The following is a 14118-nucleotide window of genomic DNA, read 5'->3' as shown; positions in this document are numbered from 1 at the left end:
AATACGTGAAATGTGGGGTGAATTCTCATGGTGTCTGGTAATGACAGTCTGTAGTTGGTGTCGCTGATTTTCTTACTGATTTTAAAAGGTCCAAGCTTCTTGAAATCAAGCTTGCTGTTTGGTCGTTGTGTTTTGATGTTGCGTCGAATGAGGTAAACGCTATCTCCCTCCTTGAAGGATGGTCCCTTCATCCGATGCTGATTGGCGTATTTCATCATTCTTTCTCGTACGAACTCTAGTTCCTGCTGGAGTTCTTGGTGTAGTTGTCGTAGCTCGCTTGCTTGTTTCTCGGCTCGCGGTGCCGTAGTCGTGGTTCTTGGTTCTCCATAAGCCGTAGGGTTGAATCCGTAGTTGGTATAGAACGGGGTTGTCTTGGTACTCTCGTTCTCTGAGCTGTTATAGGCGAATTGTGCTGTGGGTAATAGCCGTACCCAATTGTCTTGCTTGTAGTTCACATAGCATCTCAGGTACTGTTCCAGTGTCTGATTGGCTCGTTCTGTTTGTCCGTCTGTCTGGGGATGGAACGCTGTTAATAGCTTGTGGTTTGTTCCTAGCTGTTCCATCAGAGATTTCCAGAATCTTGATGTGAAAAGCTTGTCTCTGTCCGTGATGATGCTTTCTGGAAGTCCGTGATTGCTAACAATCACTCGTAGGAATGTGTAGGCGATTTCTTCGGCGTTGCTGCTTTCTTTGTATGGTAGGAAGTAGGCGTATTTGGTGAGCTTGTCCACTATAACCAATATGCTGTCGTATTTGGTTCTCGTGAGTGGTTCTTCTGAAGGTGGTAATTTAACGATAAAGTCCATTGTAATAGTTTGCCAGGCCTTGCCGGGGGCTGGTAAGGGTTGCAATAGCCCGTAAGGTTTGTGTCTTGCGGACTTGCTTTTGGCACAGAGTTCGCAATCCTTAATGGCTTCTCGTACTTCTTGTCGTGTTCCTTGGAAGTTGTGGTGTTGTTTTAGCCGTTTCCATGTCTTAGAAATTCCTTGGTGTCCGTGTGCTTTGCTTTCGTGGATCCTCCGTATCTCTTCTGGTGTGGTTACTGTGTTTGTTATCATAAGGCTTCGATGTGCTGGTAGGAGGTTTCCGTTTTCGTCTGTTGTGAGGATAACCCGTGTTTCCTTTGGCACTGTGTTCTCGTGATCTGGTCTTCGGCTGAGGGCGTCGGCCCTGCCGTTTTCTGTTCCTTTTCGGTAAATGATCCTGAAATGGAATTCTGACAGGAATTCTGACCATCTGATTTGTCGTTTGTTTAACACTTTGCTAGTGGTGAAATGGGTCAGGTTCTTGTGGTCCGTGTAAACTAACACCTCGTGTTTAGTTCCGGATAATTGTGGTTTCCATTCTTCAAATGCTCGAATGATGGCCATAAGCTCTTTGTCGTGAATCTGGTAGTTGAGTTCTGGTCCATGTAGTTTTTGTGAGAAGAAGGCGCAAGGATGCAACCGTCCTTCTTCGTCTCGCTGACTGAGTTGTCCTCCGATCGCATAGTCCGATGCGTCGGTCTCGACTTCGAAAGGTTTCGTTGGGTCTGGTATCTTGAGGATTGGTTCTCTGGCTACTGCGTCTCGTAGCTGTTCAAAGGCCTGTTGTGTTTGTTTCGTCCACTGGAATTCTAGGTCCTTCTTGGTCATGTTGGTCAATGGGGTGGCAATCGCGCCGTATCCCTTGATGAACCTTCTGTAAAAGTTCACGAATCCGAGGAATGCCCGAACGTCTTTTACGTTCTGTGGTTGAGGCCATTCCTTTACTGCTTGGATTTTCGATTCCTCCATCCTAATTTCTCCAGGAGCGATAGTGTATCCTAGGAAATTGACTTGCTTGCTGTGAAAGAGACACTTCTCGGGCTCAACTAAGAGCTTAGCGTCTTGTAGCTTTTTTAGGACGGTGTGAACGTGTTGCTTGTGTTCTTCCAACGTCTTGGAAAAGACAAGAATATCGTCCAGGTAGACAACGACGAAAATGTCTAGGCATTCCCTGAGAACGTGGTTGATCATAGTTTGGAAGGTTGCTGGGGCGTTGGTGAGGCCGAAGGGCATCACTAGGTACTCGTAATGTCCTCGTCGGGTGCGGAACGCTGTTTTCCATTCTTCGCCTTCCTTCATGCGGATCAAGTTGTATGCTCCTTTGAGGTCTAGTGTCGTAAACCATTGTGCTTGGTAGAGCATGTCTCGGAGTTCTCCTATCAGTGGGAGTGGGTAGCAATTTTTTATAGTGATGTCGTTTAATTGTCTGTAGTCCACGCATAGTCGTAATTTTCCGTTCTTCTTTGGTACGAAGAGGATTGGGTATCCTGCTGGTGATGTCGATGGTCTGATGTAACCTTTCTTGAGGTTTTCTGCGAGGTACTTATCTAGTGCCTCCATCTGTGTTGGGTTCAAGCCGTATATCTTGTGGAACTTGGGCTGTGTTCCTTCTTTCAATGGTATCTCGTGGTCGAACGGACTATGTTCGGGTAGTCCTGTTTCGAGTTCGGGGCTGAATAGTCGTTCATACATCCGGTATTCGGCCGGGATGTTGTCGATCAATGTGGTAAGGTTCGATCGTTCTTCGCTCATGGATAGTCGCGATCCTTCCGATGTTGGCTCCAGGCGTGGCTCGCTTTTCCTCAATAGCGCCATAATTTTTTGTTGATTTCGCTCCTGTGCCCTACGCTCGTTGCGTGAAGTCCGTTTCTCGGATTTTCCTTCAGAGGCTAACGGCTCTTCCCATTGGACTTGGCCGGTTGTCCAATCTATCCGGGGGTTGCTCCTTCTGAGCCAGGGGATTCCTAATATCACGTCTTTGTCCCCTATCTCCGTGATGTCTAAGGTGATTTGTTCCTTTCGTCCATAGCTCTCCATCCAGAGGTGTACGGTCTCTGTTTCGATGGTGCCGTTCCCGTATAAAACTGCCTCTCCTTCTACGGTCTGCAACTGGTATGGTTCCTTCTTTTGCTGCCAAGGTATCCGTCGTTTCGCTACGACCCTTGGTGAGATGTAGTTGCCTTGTGCTCCACTGTCGAGGAGTGCTCGTATGGGTCTGCCATCGAGTCGTATGTCGAGAAATATGTGTTCATGTGCTGCTATGGTGTTTTGTGTAGCGTTCAGGGTTCTTTGTTCCGTTCCTGTTGTCGCCGTTCGGTGCCCTGTGCCGTCTGGCTGTCTTAGTTTTTTGACTTGCTGGACTCGCGTCGTGGGTCCTTGTTTTTCTTGTCCCTGGGTGTGCGGCTATTTCTTGTTTCGACTAGGTCAAGTGGGTGTTTTGCTGGCACGGGTGTCTTGCGTGCGTTTGTGGTTTCCTCGTTGTCTTGTACGTTGGGGTTATTTTCTCTTGCTGCGTTGTACTGGCTCGAGGGTATGGTCTCTTCCTCGCTGGATTCTTCCTCTAAATCCTTGCTTGATTCTTGTGTTAAGGACTGATTGGTTGTCCTAATGTGGTGGGTTTGTCCCAAAAGTTCCTCATCTAATTCTCCTGAGGCGTCCGAGTCCGTGAGCTCGGGTAGTTGGGTCTCCCGTCGGTGTAAGTTCACTGGTTGCCTTGTCGAATCGAGGTGACGAACACTCGCTGTCCGCCTTGTTTTTCCTGTCGGCGTTCGTAAATCCGGTTGTCAAGTTTGATGGCAAGTTCGACGTACTCGAGGAAATCCTCGGGTCGGTCGAGCTTGGATACTTCGTCTTTTATTTCTAACTTCAATCCTTGGTAGAACTGGAGGATCTTGGTTTCTTCGGTCATGTCCAGCCTTGTTGCTAGCCTTCTGAACTCGGCTGCATAAGCGGAGGCTGACTTGGTTTGTCGTAGGTTGGCCAAATCTCGTTCGGTCTGTCGTTTCTCATCGGGTTCCTGGAACAAGGAACGGAGGGTGCGTTCATACCCTGCGAAGGTTGAAAAAATGTCGGTGACTTCTTGGCGTCGTTCTTCGGGGGGTACATCAAGCCATTCCTGCAACAGAGGCTCGAACCAAGACAAGGCTCGTCCTCGGAGGAAAGTGGCCGCGTGTACCACCTTTTCTGTTTCACTGCGGAAAGTTTCCAAATGGAATGCTTGGTAGGTGCGTACCTGTACAAGGTACCCTTTAAGTTGTCCAGGTGTGCCATCGAATGTGGCTGGGGGGTTAAGCTTGAGTCTCTCGCGCCCATTAAGAGGGGTTGAGGTAACGTTAGCACTGGCTCGGAGAGCCTGGAGTTCCTCTTGGAGTTGGGTTGCGCGGAGCGTCTGTTCGTGGAGCTCCTGGTTGGTCTGAGCAACCTGCCTGCGGAGCTGGTCTTCCTCGTCCTCGCTGTCGCTATCGTCCTTGGGCCGAGCAGGGGCTTTTTGGGCCGCCTTGCTGCTCGTGGCCGGGGTGCTGGGGGTGTTGTTCTTGGACGTCTGGGAAGACATGTTGTCGGATACTGCTCGGTATGCTTCAAGGCAAAGTACTGAACAGGAGCAATCAAAATGTTACGATCAAGGTATCGGGTAACCTGTTCTTAGGGTAAAGTACAGTGGGTTGAAGCAACTGAGCGTCTGGCTGGGTAACTGGGGTTCTCAATGACTGGGGGTGAAGTTATGATCGTTCTCAAGTAAGTATTGAGGTTAACTAGAGTTTGATTGCTGCTAAGCAATCCTAGAATCGAATCTATTTACATGGTAATGAGCGTGCCTTATATAGACTATGTTCCGAATGTGATCTCTCTTGATCTGTTTGATCTGTGATTCTCAACTGAGATTCTACAGATCATAGAGATCCATTCCCTTGGCCGTCACGTGAGGTCACGTGAGATCTCGTGGCCTTGTCCTTAGGTAATCGTTGTTCTGCCGGTCGGTATCTCTTTTGGGCGAGTGTCGTCAGGAGGGGTGTGACCCCACCTGGCCTCTCTGGTACCGGCCCAACTGTCTGGTCGTAACAATAAACACCTTTTTTAACCATTCGATAGCCGTTTGGTTATTTGTCCACCCGTTTTCGGTTGCATGAAATTGCCAATTATCGAAAGGGCTTAAATCCGTGGGAAACCATTGTTGTTGTACGTTTTTTCCCTTAAATATAACGAGGGGAGGGAGGGCAACGCCCGTAGCCGATATACATTCGATTATAGTCGTCCAACCACGCGTTCCGGGCTCTTTTCGTTGCAACGGCCGGATCCCGTTAAGCCCTAATACTAGGCAATTAGATCCTTTGCCTTCCATTATACCGGTTTCGTCCATATTCCAACGGTTTTCCGGTTTAATAGCGTTAATAACCGGGTTCGTAATATAAAGCCACCAAGATTTAATTACCTCCGTAGTAGCGCCATTAACCCGGGCGTTATCTATTCGACGGGGCCTTTGGGTTTTAAGGATTGAATAACGAGCCAAAAAACGAGTTATCCAACGTTTTCCAAGGCCTTTTGTCTCTCCGGCGGCTTGAAGAATTCGTTCGGCAAAAAAGCGTAATTCTTGATGCGTTGGCGGAAGCCCTAAAGCTGTTTGGGTAAGTACCCAATCAGCCAAATGCTTTTCCTGTTCCGTGGAAAGCCTTTGAAAAGGGCTTTGTGCTTTTTTATAAGGTTGAGAACCTTTAAGTCGACTTTGAAGTGTAGACCTAGGTATTCCCCATTTTCGGGAGGTTTTTGCAATTGGATTGCCATTATTGACGTCGTTAATTGCAGATATAAGCTGTTTTTCAGTATATTGCTTCATTGGAAAATGGAGAATTAAAATCAGAAAAAAGTAAATCCAGAAGTGACAGATTCATCGAGATATTTATAATAGAAGTTGGAGGATAAAAATAAAAGTGTTGTTATTTTTGGGTGCCGAACAGGGGGGGTGCCGAACAGGGGGTACGCAACGTTATAACTTTTCAGTGCACGGACCATAACAGGTGTTGCATCCTCTTATGCTGAAGGTGCGATCATGTGATTGACACGATTGGACGATTGTACACTTTAAAGCGGGGAACCTAGGTCTTTGTCGCACGGTGGTGTGCCCGTACGGTACCATGATAGGGTGTATAAAATCGTCTGGATTGATACAAGTTCTGAATTGTGTGCAAAACGCACCAGAAACGGAGCTGGCTAAAGATACACGAACTTTCTACTGAATCACGTGTAGGTGCGAGACACCCCTCAAAACGGTAAAGTTATCGAGATTACACGCCCCAGTGCAACAGTTTTCTCATCACGTATTCGCTCGTGTGTTAGTGGTCGATTTTATGCTGAGTCAATACCAAAACCATCTCATGGAGGTAAATTTCTGAAACTTTTTGCGCTATAGCTTATTAGCCGTTGCGCTTATTGCTCAACAACTCGATTATCTTACCCAAAACATATGCTTTTCTTCTCGAGAGTTTCAAATGTCTTCCATCTCATCAATTCAAATCGCTTGGCACCTCTCAATGCCAGTTAGAGGCAGGTCTTCACTTGAGCCCCAAGTTTGACCCACATTGCTATCTTTTCTGGGGGGCTGCTTCATAAATTGAAAAAAGAAAAGGAACTTTAATAAAATCAGCCCCGTCTGGAATTAAAGACATGTAGAATCCATCCAAAGGTGTGTGACGAATTGTTTAGAAGATCCCATTCTAGATTGAACTAATTCCATTTTTTCAGCGAGTAACGAAACCTCCGAAAATGCACATCGGCTACATGAAACCTAGACTGGTATTGACGACATCATTACAAATCCTATTTCCAAGCAAGGCTCTAATGGACACTTAGCACAAATGATGGATTTCAGGAGCTTTGAAATATGTTTCTTATCTTCTCCTTGGCCACAAATCATGCTTAGACAAGCTATCGTCGATCCCAAACAAAGCCTTTAAATCTGCTTGAACAATACGAACGGCTTCTCGAGATTGAGATGAACATGCAAATCTTATATGTTGCAACAGTTGAGGCCGGCAAACTATTAAAAATGGCATTTAATGCCGCAAAAGAAACGGGCAAAAGAGTTTTTGAAGTCATTCTGGATCCTGCAGCGCACGCAGCCCGAGCAGCCCCCGCAGACCTCTGCATGGCAGTAGCGGCTATTGCAGGAGCAACCGGAATTACTATGGTTTCAGCACCAGCTGTAATTGCACTGCCAACCCTGGGCGCAGTCGGTTTCAGCGCGTCAGGACCTATCGCAGGTGCGTTCGCGGAAGAGACTTTTCAAAAAAAAAGAATAGTGTTGATAGGAATCGTGTGATCGCTGCGATCGGTAAAACAATACAAACAAAGTAACAAAACTATATTCTCTAATTCATCATTACTTCTCTTCGGTAAAACTGTAACTATCTACAAGCCTGCATGGATCTGTTGGAAAAACTCTGCTCCGTGTCTTCAGATCGCGCGGTTATGCACGTGATCTACTTACTCGCATGTCTGCCCATGAATCAACAATAGCCCCATCAAGCTAGCAGATCGATCTGGGACAACATCTTAATTCACCCTAAAACTCCTTTCAAACGCACGAGCCAAAGCAGGTTTGCATACGTTTATCTCGAGCTGGAGGCATAGTCCACTAGTTATTTGATGCTATTGCCAACTGCAATTAGCAGCAGCGCAGCTGTAGCATAAAGCATCCAAATTTTGGTAGTTGTCATGATCTTCCCCAGATCATGCCGAGCCTCTGGAAAAAGCTAAACAGTGATCCTTTGGGGACAAACCCGGCATAGGTAGATTGCCACCACGCCGCAAATGAATCTGCGTTTGAGTCAGCCCATAAAGATTCAAAAACTAAACATTATACAGATTATTTTTACCAGCAACGGGTCCTAGCTCCGCAAATCCAAGAGCTTCTATACAGCCCACGGTGACACGAGCACCAGCACGCCGACAGCAACGATGGTGGCAAAGCCAGCGGTAAAGTACGGGTGATCGCGTGGAAAGTCGAAATTAGAATGTGTGGCTTCTACGGCCTTATCAATAAACTCGCCCAAAACTGAACCGATTATCTCTCGGCCCTGTGTGATAAGTGCTTCCAGGCTGGCGACAATTGCGCGGGCGATACTCTCGGTCCAGCCTTGGCTGCCGACAGCATCGTTAATTTGACTTCGCAGCATCGGGCCATCCTTTTCAGCGGTGCGAAGAAGCTCGACGACCGCGTTTGATATTCCTTGGGCGGAGCGAACGGCAGAGATGTTGCATGGCTTCTCGTGGCCATCGAACAGGTAATCGTCTTGTTTTATGCTGCTAAAGCAGTTGGCAAAAATGTTGAGGAGCTCCATATTGCTAGAGTGATAGGGTTGGTTTTAGTGTGGTCTACGTAAAAGCTCTCGGTCCTTTTGTTGGTATTGAAGACTGGAAGTAGGGTAGGCGGGGAAGGCATTTAGTATTAATGGCCGCAAGGTGTTTTAACAGCCGGCTTTAGATGAAGCAAGGCGTAACCTAATTGGTATACAGTGGGGAAACGTCTGGCCTATCGGTTAATGGCACTAATTCATGTACGACGTGGTTGGTATTTATTCAGGTTTAGAAGTTAATTTGTTTACCTCGCCCCTGTAAGCCAATGAGTAAACGCGTTGGAGAGGTTCACTAGAAGAAACTTGATTACAGCGTGGACCAACCCACAGTCAAATAATAGCTTATAGTTTAGCCAATATCTGCCAAGATATATTTGATGGGCAAAGCAAAAGGTGACGAGTCGGAAATTATCCCACCACAGCCAGTTCCTGGGAGGCCACGGTTATAGACAGGCAGGATGTGAGGATCAGGCCCCCAGACCTACCCCCAGAATCACGACTCGGCTCCACGCCGAGCCAGGGATCGGACAAAGGGTCCACTAACTCCAGATTTAAGCGCGTCTCTCCAGAGCGTCGTTGATTGTGATTTCTCTCTTTTCTTCAGTTTAGAATTCTCGTTAATAGCGCCTAATACACTGAGGTTCTCCAATGTATGACTGGCCGTGACACAGGAGACCTTTCTTACCTGGTCATGACAATTGATACAGAAAACAAACAGTCATGTGGGAAAATAGAAACGTCAGATTATATTTTTTGAGCAATTTGTCTAATTTTACTTTCCGGAGACGAAGCTAAAAGCATATGACCTTGGAAGTTGTTGGCTGTTAAATTAGACTCAAGTCTGCCAATGCTAACGTTGTAATTACCCTGACTAATATATCTGTCAGCACCAGCAAACTTCTGTACCGTGCGACTTCATAACCCACCCCATCCAATATAAAATTTTGACAAAGCAATTCCCCGCCCAACACCATACAGTTGTTACGGAGTGGCGTGCCTGGGCGACTGCCAACCGTGACTAGCTCCACCTCACGTGACAAGGCGCCAGGGTGAGTTTGTTATTTGTTCGCTTAGGCGCGTGTACGCGATTGGCACTGCGTGCCTTTCTTCTTCCTTTACACTTAGCTTTAGATCTTCGAATAGAATCGCCCCTATATTGCAGCCTTGTCTCTCTGGGATCGCTTTCGTGACATTATCTAAAGCTCAACCAATCAGCTACCGGGAACGGTATAATAATATTCACGATACCGAAGAAAAAACACGAACGCCTATAAGGCACGATACCGAAAAAGAAACACGAACGCCTATAAGGCACGATACCGAAATGGCCAAGAACGACGCCGAACGGCAGCCGACCGCCCAGTTGGGAAGGCAAGAGGTCGAATCTGACCACGGTCGCCCCGAGACAGGTCCCCCCCGCGCAGAGCGCCAGCGTCAGCAGCCTACGGTACGAACACGGGCCCAGCGTCGCCCGTCGACCCGGGAGCGCGTGGGAAATACTGTGACGGTTAGGGGGGAGGACGAGACCACCGATTCCCGAGAAGACACCGACGAACCCGTTCGGTTAGATGATTGGGACCAGCGAGTTTTACCATCAATAGATATTGATGGGCCGACACGCAAAACCAACGAGGCTCCTCTTTCCGAGGAAGAACACCAGATGATAGTAGACGAATTGGAAGATCGCATTGCCCATATGCAGGACCAAATCGATTTACTAAACAACACCAAGCAAGAAAACGAGGCCACCATTTCGCGCCTGCTCCGCGAAGCCCGTTCCCGACGAGAAACTACCGCGATTAGTATTGGTACCGGTTCCGGTGGTTCGCACCACAAATCCCGCGTAAAGGATCCTCCGACATTCTCAAATAACCCCGACAAAGACGAGGTTACTTTCGAGGTTTGGCACCGCCGGATTGAGAACAAGTTGTTGCTCGACGGAGCGCATTATCCCACCGATGCAGATAAGCGCGCCTACGTCGAGTCCCGTCTCGGAGGTGACGCCGCCGACACCTTGCTCCCTTACCTCAACGATACCCATCCCGATCAGATCACCACGTACGACGGTATAATGGGCCATTTGCGCGAGGAATACAAGGATACCAAACTCGAGGATACAGCGCGGGACGAATTGGACAAGCTGATTATGTCGACGAAGGACAAGTTTATGATTTTCAAGAACAAATTCGTCAAACTGGCAGGTCAGAGCGGCCTTCCGAAGCGAAGCTGGAAGCGGGAATTGCACCGCCGCCTGCCTACCAACTTGCGAGTCGCAATGGTTATATACCACCAGGATACCAACGTCTCGTTTGACGCCTACGTCCGTACGGCCGATGGCATCTCCTATAACCTCACCAAAGCCTACGCCTCGCGGACCGAAGATAAGAATAAGACCAAGACCACCTCGATCAAGAAGACCACAGGAGGGTCTGTTATTCCACGTGCTGGAGGACCAGCCCGGACCACCGGAGGCGCTGTTGACGAGGGACAGAAGGGCAAACTGAGTGTGGAGGAGATGCGTGGACTTATCCGGACAGGCAAATGTTTCCAATGCCGTGAACCGGGCCACATTAGCAGGAACTGCCCCAACGGTGACACCGGTCGCCCCACCATTTCCGAGGACCGAGTTAACCAAATTATTGCAAGCTACCATGGAAAGGGTACCGATATGTTTGGAGAAGACGTCGTCATGTCGGAAAACTGATTGCCCTGGGGAAATTGGACTCCCTCCCAGGGAAGGTGTGGCCAACCACCGAGATGTGCGAATTGAGAGAAAAAATCGCTGCAAAGCAAAGGCTGCTGGAAGAGCCGATACCCTACGATTTCTTACGTAGATATCTAGGCGGCGACCCCATGCTTATAGCGGCCAGCATTTCCCTAAATGGACTCAATTATAACACTCGTGCCTTGATTGACACCGGAGCAAATGGGTACGTTTTTATCAGCAAACAACTTGCTCGGCGACTGTACACAACGTTGAAAGCCCCTAAGATTGTCGGCTTCCACCCCCAAAAGGTTGGAGGCTATGACGGAAAAGCCTCGCAACAGATCGATACTGCTGCATTGGCCACTTTTGTAATACAGGGCCGGAGGTTCCGCGAAACGCCGATGCTGGTATTGGATATGCCACAAGAGATGATCGTGGGACGACTCTTCCTGGCGGAGCACGGAATACTTACTGACTGTCGTCACCGACGGCTCCAATTCCCGGAAAGCCTACCCTCATTGGCGGTATGTTATCGAGATATCGACATGACCCAATCACCAGATCCGAGGTCTGTGAGCCCCATACACCAGTCGGACGCGGATCGTCGAGATGCGGCCCTGGAAAAGAAAGATCAATCGGCCTCCCGACAACGAATGATACAACGACGAATCCAAACCTTGGAAAAAATGACAGAACGCCCTCCGTCGATACCCCGGAGAGCAAAACTGCTGGCCAGGTCGGGACAGACCTGGGAGATCCCCACGGCCCGGGAAACTTACGCCGATCCGAATTTACAGGAGATGCAACGGGAACTTTACGACCTGCCGAGGCCAAAGGTTGAAATGACAAGCCTGAGTTATACCCAAAGGAAAGAGACCAGAGAGGCCGAAGGTTCCTCTCGCATACAAAAGGATGCCAAAGGAAAATATATACTGAAGAGAGACGCGGTGGGTTGGTACAAAGACCGACAGGCAAATGTCGCCATAATAGGCGCTATACAACTTATGCGTTTGGTGCAGGAGGATTCAGCCCTTTACTGCACCTCGATAAACGAAATCGACGATGTCCTGCGGCAGAAGAATGCCGAGAGGCTGCTCCCTGATGACGACGGAGACCTGCGGGCGATGTTGTTGGAAAGAGTTCCAGAACATTACCACGACCTGTTAGACGTGTTCAGCAAAGTGGAATCCGATCAGGTCCCGCCTTTTCGACCGGGATCAGACTATAATATACAACTCGAGGGTGACCCCAAAACATTGGGATATAGTCCACTTTACAAGATGACGGAGGAAGAGTTGGAAGTTTGCAGGAAATATCTCCAAGAGAACCTCCAGAAAGGTTTTATAGAGCCAGGATCGACCCCGTGGGCCGCCCCCATCCTGTTCGCACGAAAAGGCGATGGAGGACTCCGGTTTTGCGTCGATTATCGAAAACTGAACGCCCTTACCAAAAAAGACGTCTGTCCTTTACCGTTAATCGAGGAAACACTGGCCCGGATCTCCAAGGCTCGATTCTTCACCAAGATCGACATTAGGCAAGCTTTCCACCGGATCCGCATGAACCCGGAACATCGAGATTACACAACCTTTAGGACCCGATACGGGACCTTCCGGTATAATGTGTTACCTTTTGGTCTTACTAACGGGCCGGCCACGTTCCAGAAGTTTATCAACGAGATCCTGATGGAGTATTTGGTCGATTTCTGTTCCGCTTATATGGACGACATTCTGATTTGGAGCGAGACTGAGGAGGAACACCAGACTCACGTCCGGCAAGTCCTGGAAAGGCTCAAAAAGGCTGGACTCCAGGCTGACATAAAAAAGTGCGAGTTCCACGTCACAGAAACACGATTCCTGGGCTTTATTATAGGCACCAAGGGCGTCGCTGTCGACCCAGATAAGGTAGCCGCCGTGAAGCAGTGGGCACCACCCACTACCGTGAAAGGAGTGCAGTCCTTCCTAGGGTTTTGCAATTTTTACAGAAAGTTTGTCCCAGAATACAGCCGGGTAGCCAAACCGCTAACGAATTTGACGAAAAAAGCGGTGCCTTTTCAATGGGACGAACATTGCCGCGTCGCTTTCGATACCCTGAAGAAGGCGTTAACTTCCGCACCCGTCCTTGCCCATTACCAAGCGGATTACGAAACAAGGGTAGAGACTGATGCGTCCGGAGGAGTGGTGGCCGGAGCGTTGCTGCAGCAGAACCCAAACACCCAAGAATGGCATCCGATCGCATTCTTTTCCGAAACTATGCAGCAGGCGGAACTCAACTACCCCATCCACGACAAGGAATTGCTAGCAGTCGTTAGGGCGCTGAAAACCTGGAGACCAGAGCTAATGGGCACCAAAAAGAAGTTTGTGGCGATTACTGATCATAAGGCCTTGGAATACTTTTCTACGAAACGGTTGCTCAACTCTCGGCAAGCGGCCTGGGCCGACTTCTTTTCCCAATATAATTTTGAGATCACTTACCGCCCTGGCAGCGAGAACGTGCTGGCAGATGCTTTGACCCGCAAGGCAGAGGATGTACAAAATCAAAAAGAACGTCAGGAAGCAGAACGCTACATGGCTATTTTCCGTCCTGTCGACAGTGCTGGCGACGACCTTTATGTGGTCAACCCCTTTTCATATTGGCAAACTGTTGCCGATGGCGGTTTCGGAGTGCTGTTGGCAGCGATCGAACCAACTGGCGCAGCTGGACAACTGCTGTTCGCTGAAGAGGTGCTCAGAGCCAACGAGCATTCACCACTGCTAGAACAGTACCGAATTAAGGCCCGTAACCCCGAAGAGAAGCACTGGACGTTGTTGCACGACAGACACGTACTGTACCGAGGGAGATTGGTGATTCCAGGCGACGGGGAATGGCCCGCCAAAGTGATTCGTGAAGTTTATGGGACTATTGCTACGGCCCATCCTGGCCGCAATAAGACCCGCCGTTTGGTGGCACAGCAGTTTTGGTGGCCAGGCATGAGCGGAATGGTGGACCGCTATGTCGCCAACTGCTCCTGTCGATCAGCCAAAGTTCCGAGGGATAAGACCCCTGGGCTTTTACAACCATTACCCGTGCCGGATCGACAATGGAGCACCATCGTCGTAGATTTTAAATCAATGCCCAAGTCGAAGTCGGGAAACGATAACCTGTTTGTAATGATCGATGCGCTGACGAAACGGTCGTGGGCCGTTCCATGTACAAGGACGGCTACCGCAAAAGATGCAGCCATGATGTACTACGAGGGTCCTTACCGCGTTTATGGTTT

The 14118-nt window shown here is 48.8% G+C and overlaps 2 protein-coding genes across 2 annotated transcripts; both read right to left on the bottom strand.

Annotated features, from left to right (window-relative positions):
• Nucleotides 1–3436: 3436 nt before the first annotated feature.
• On the bottom strand, nucleotides 3437–4564 carry MGG_16555 (uncharacterized protein). Its single transcript, XM_003711076.1, has one exon. The coding sequence runs from the start codon at nucleotides 4357–4359 to the stop codon at nucleotides 3508–3510; it is 852 nt and encodes a 283-aa protein (XP_003711124.1). The 5' UTR covers nucleotides 4360–4564; the 3' UTR covers nucleotides 3437–3507.
• Nucleotides 4565–7711: 3147 nt separating this feature from the next.
• Nucleotides 7712–8140, bottom strand: MGG_15417 (uncharacterized protein; the record flags this gene model as incomplete). The annotated part of the gene is made up of 1 exon (XM_003711075.1): nucleotides 7712–8140. The coding sequence occupies one exon, from the start codon at nucleotides 8138–8140 to the stop codon at nucleotides 7712–7714; it is 429 nt and encodes a 142-aa protein (XP_003711123.1).
• Nucleotides 8141–14118: the final 5978 nt, after the last annotated feature.

Source organism: Pyricularia oryzae, chromosome 1 (assembly GCF_000002495.2).
Source record: "Pyricularia oryzae 70-15 chromosome 1, whole genome shotgun sequence".
NCBI lineage: Eukaryota > Fungi > Ascomycota > Sordariomycetes > Magnaporthales > Pyriculariaceae > Pyricularia > Pyricularia oryzae.
Note: the sequence above shows the minus strand (reverse complement) of the source record. Positions and strands in the feature narration are given on the sequence as shown.

Coding starts and splice junctions, on each gene's coding strand:
- MGG_16555 (XM_003711076.1), bottom strand. CDS start 4,359: ATGTCTTCCCAGACGTCCAAGAACAACACCCCCAGCACCCCGGCCACG.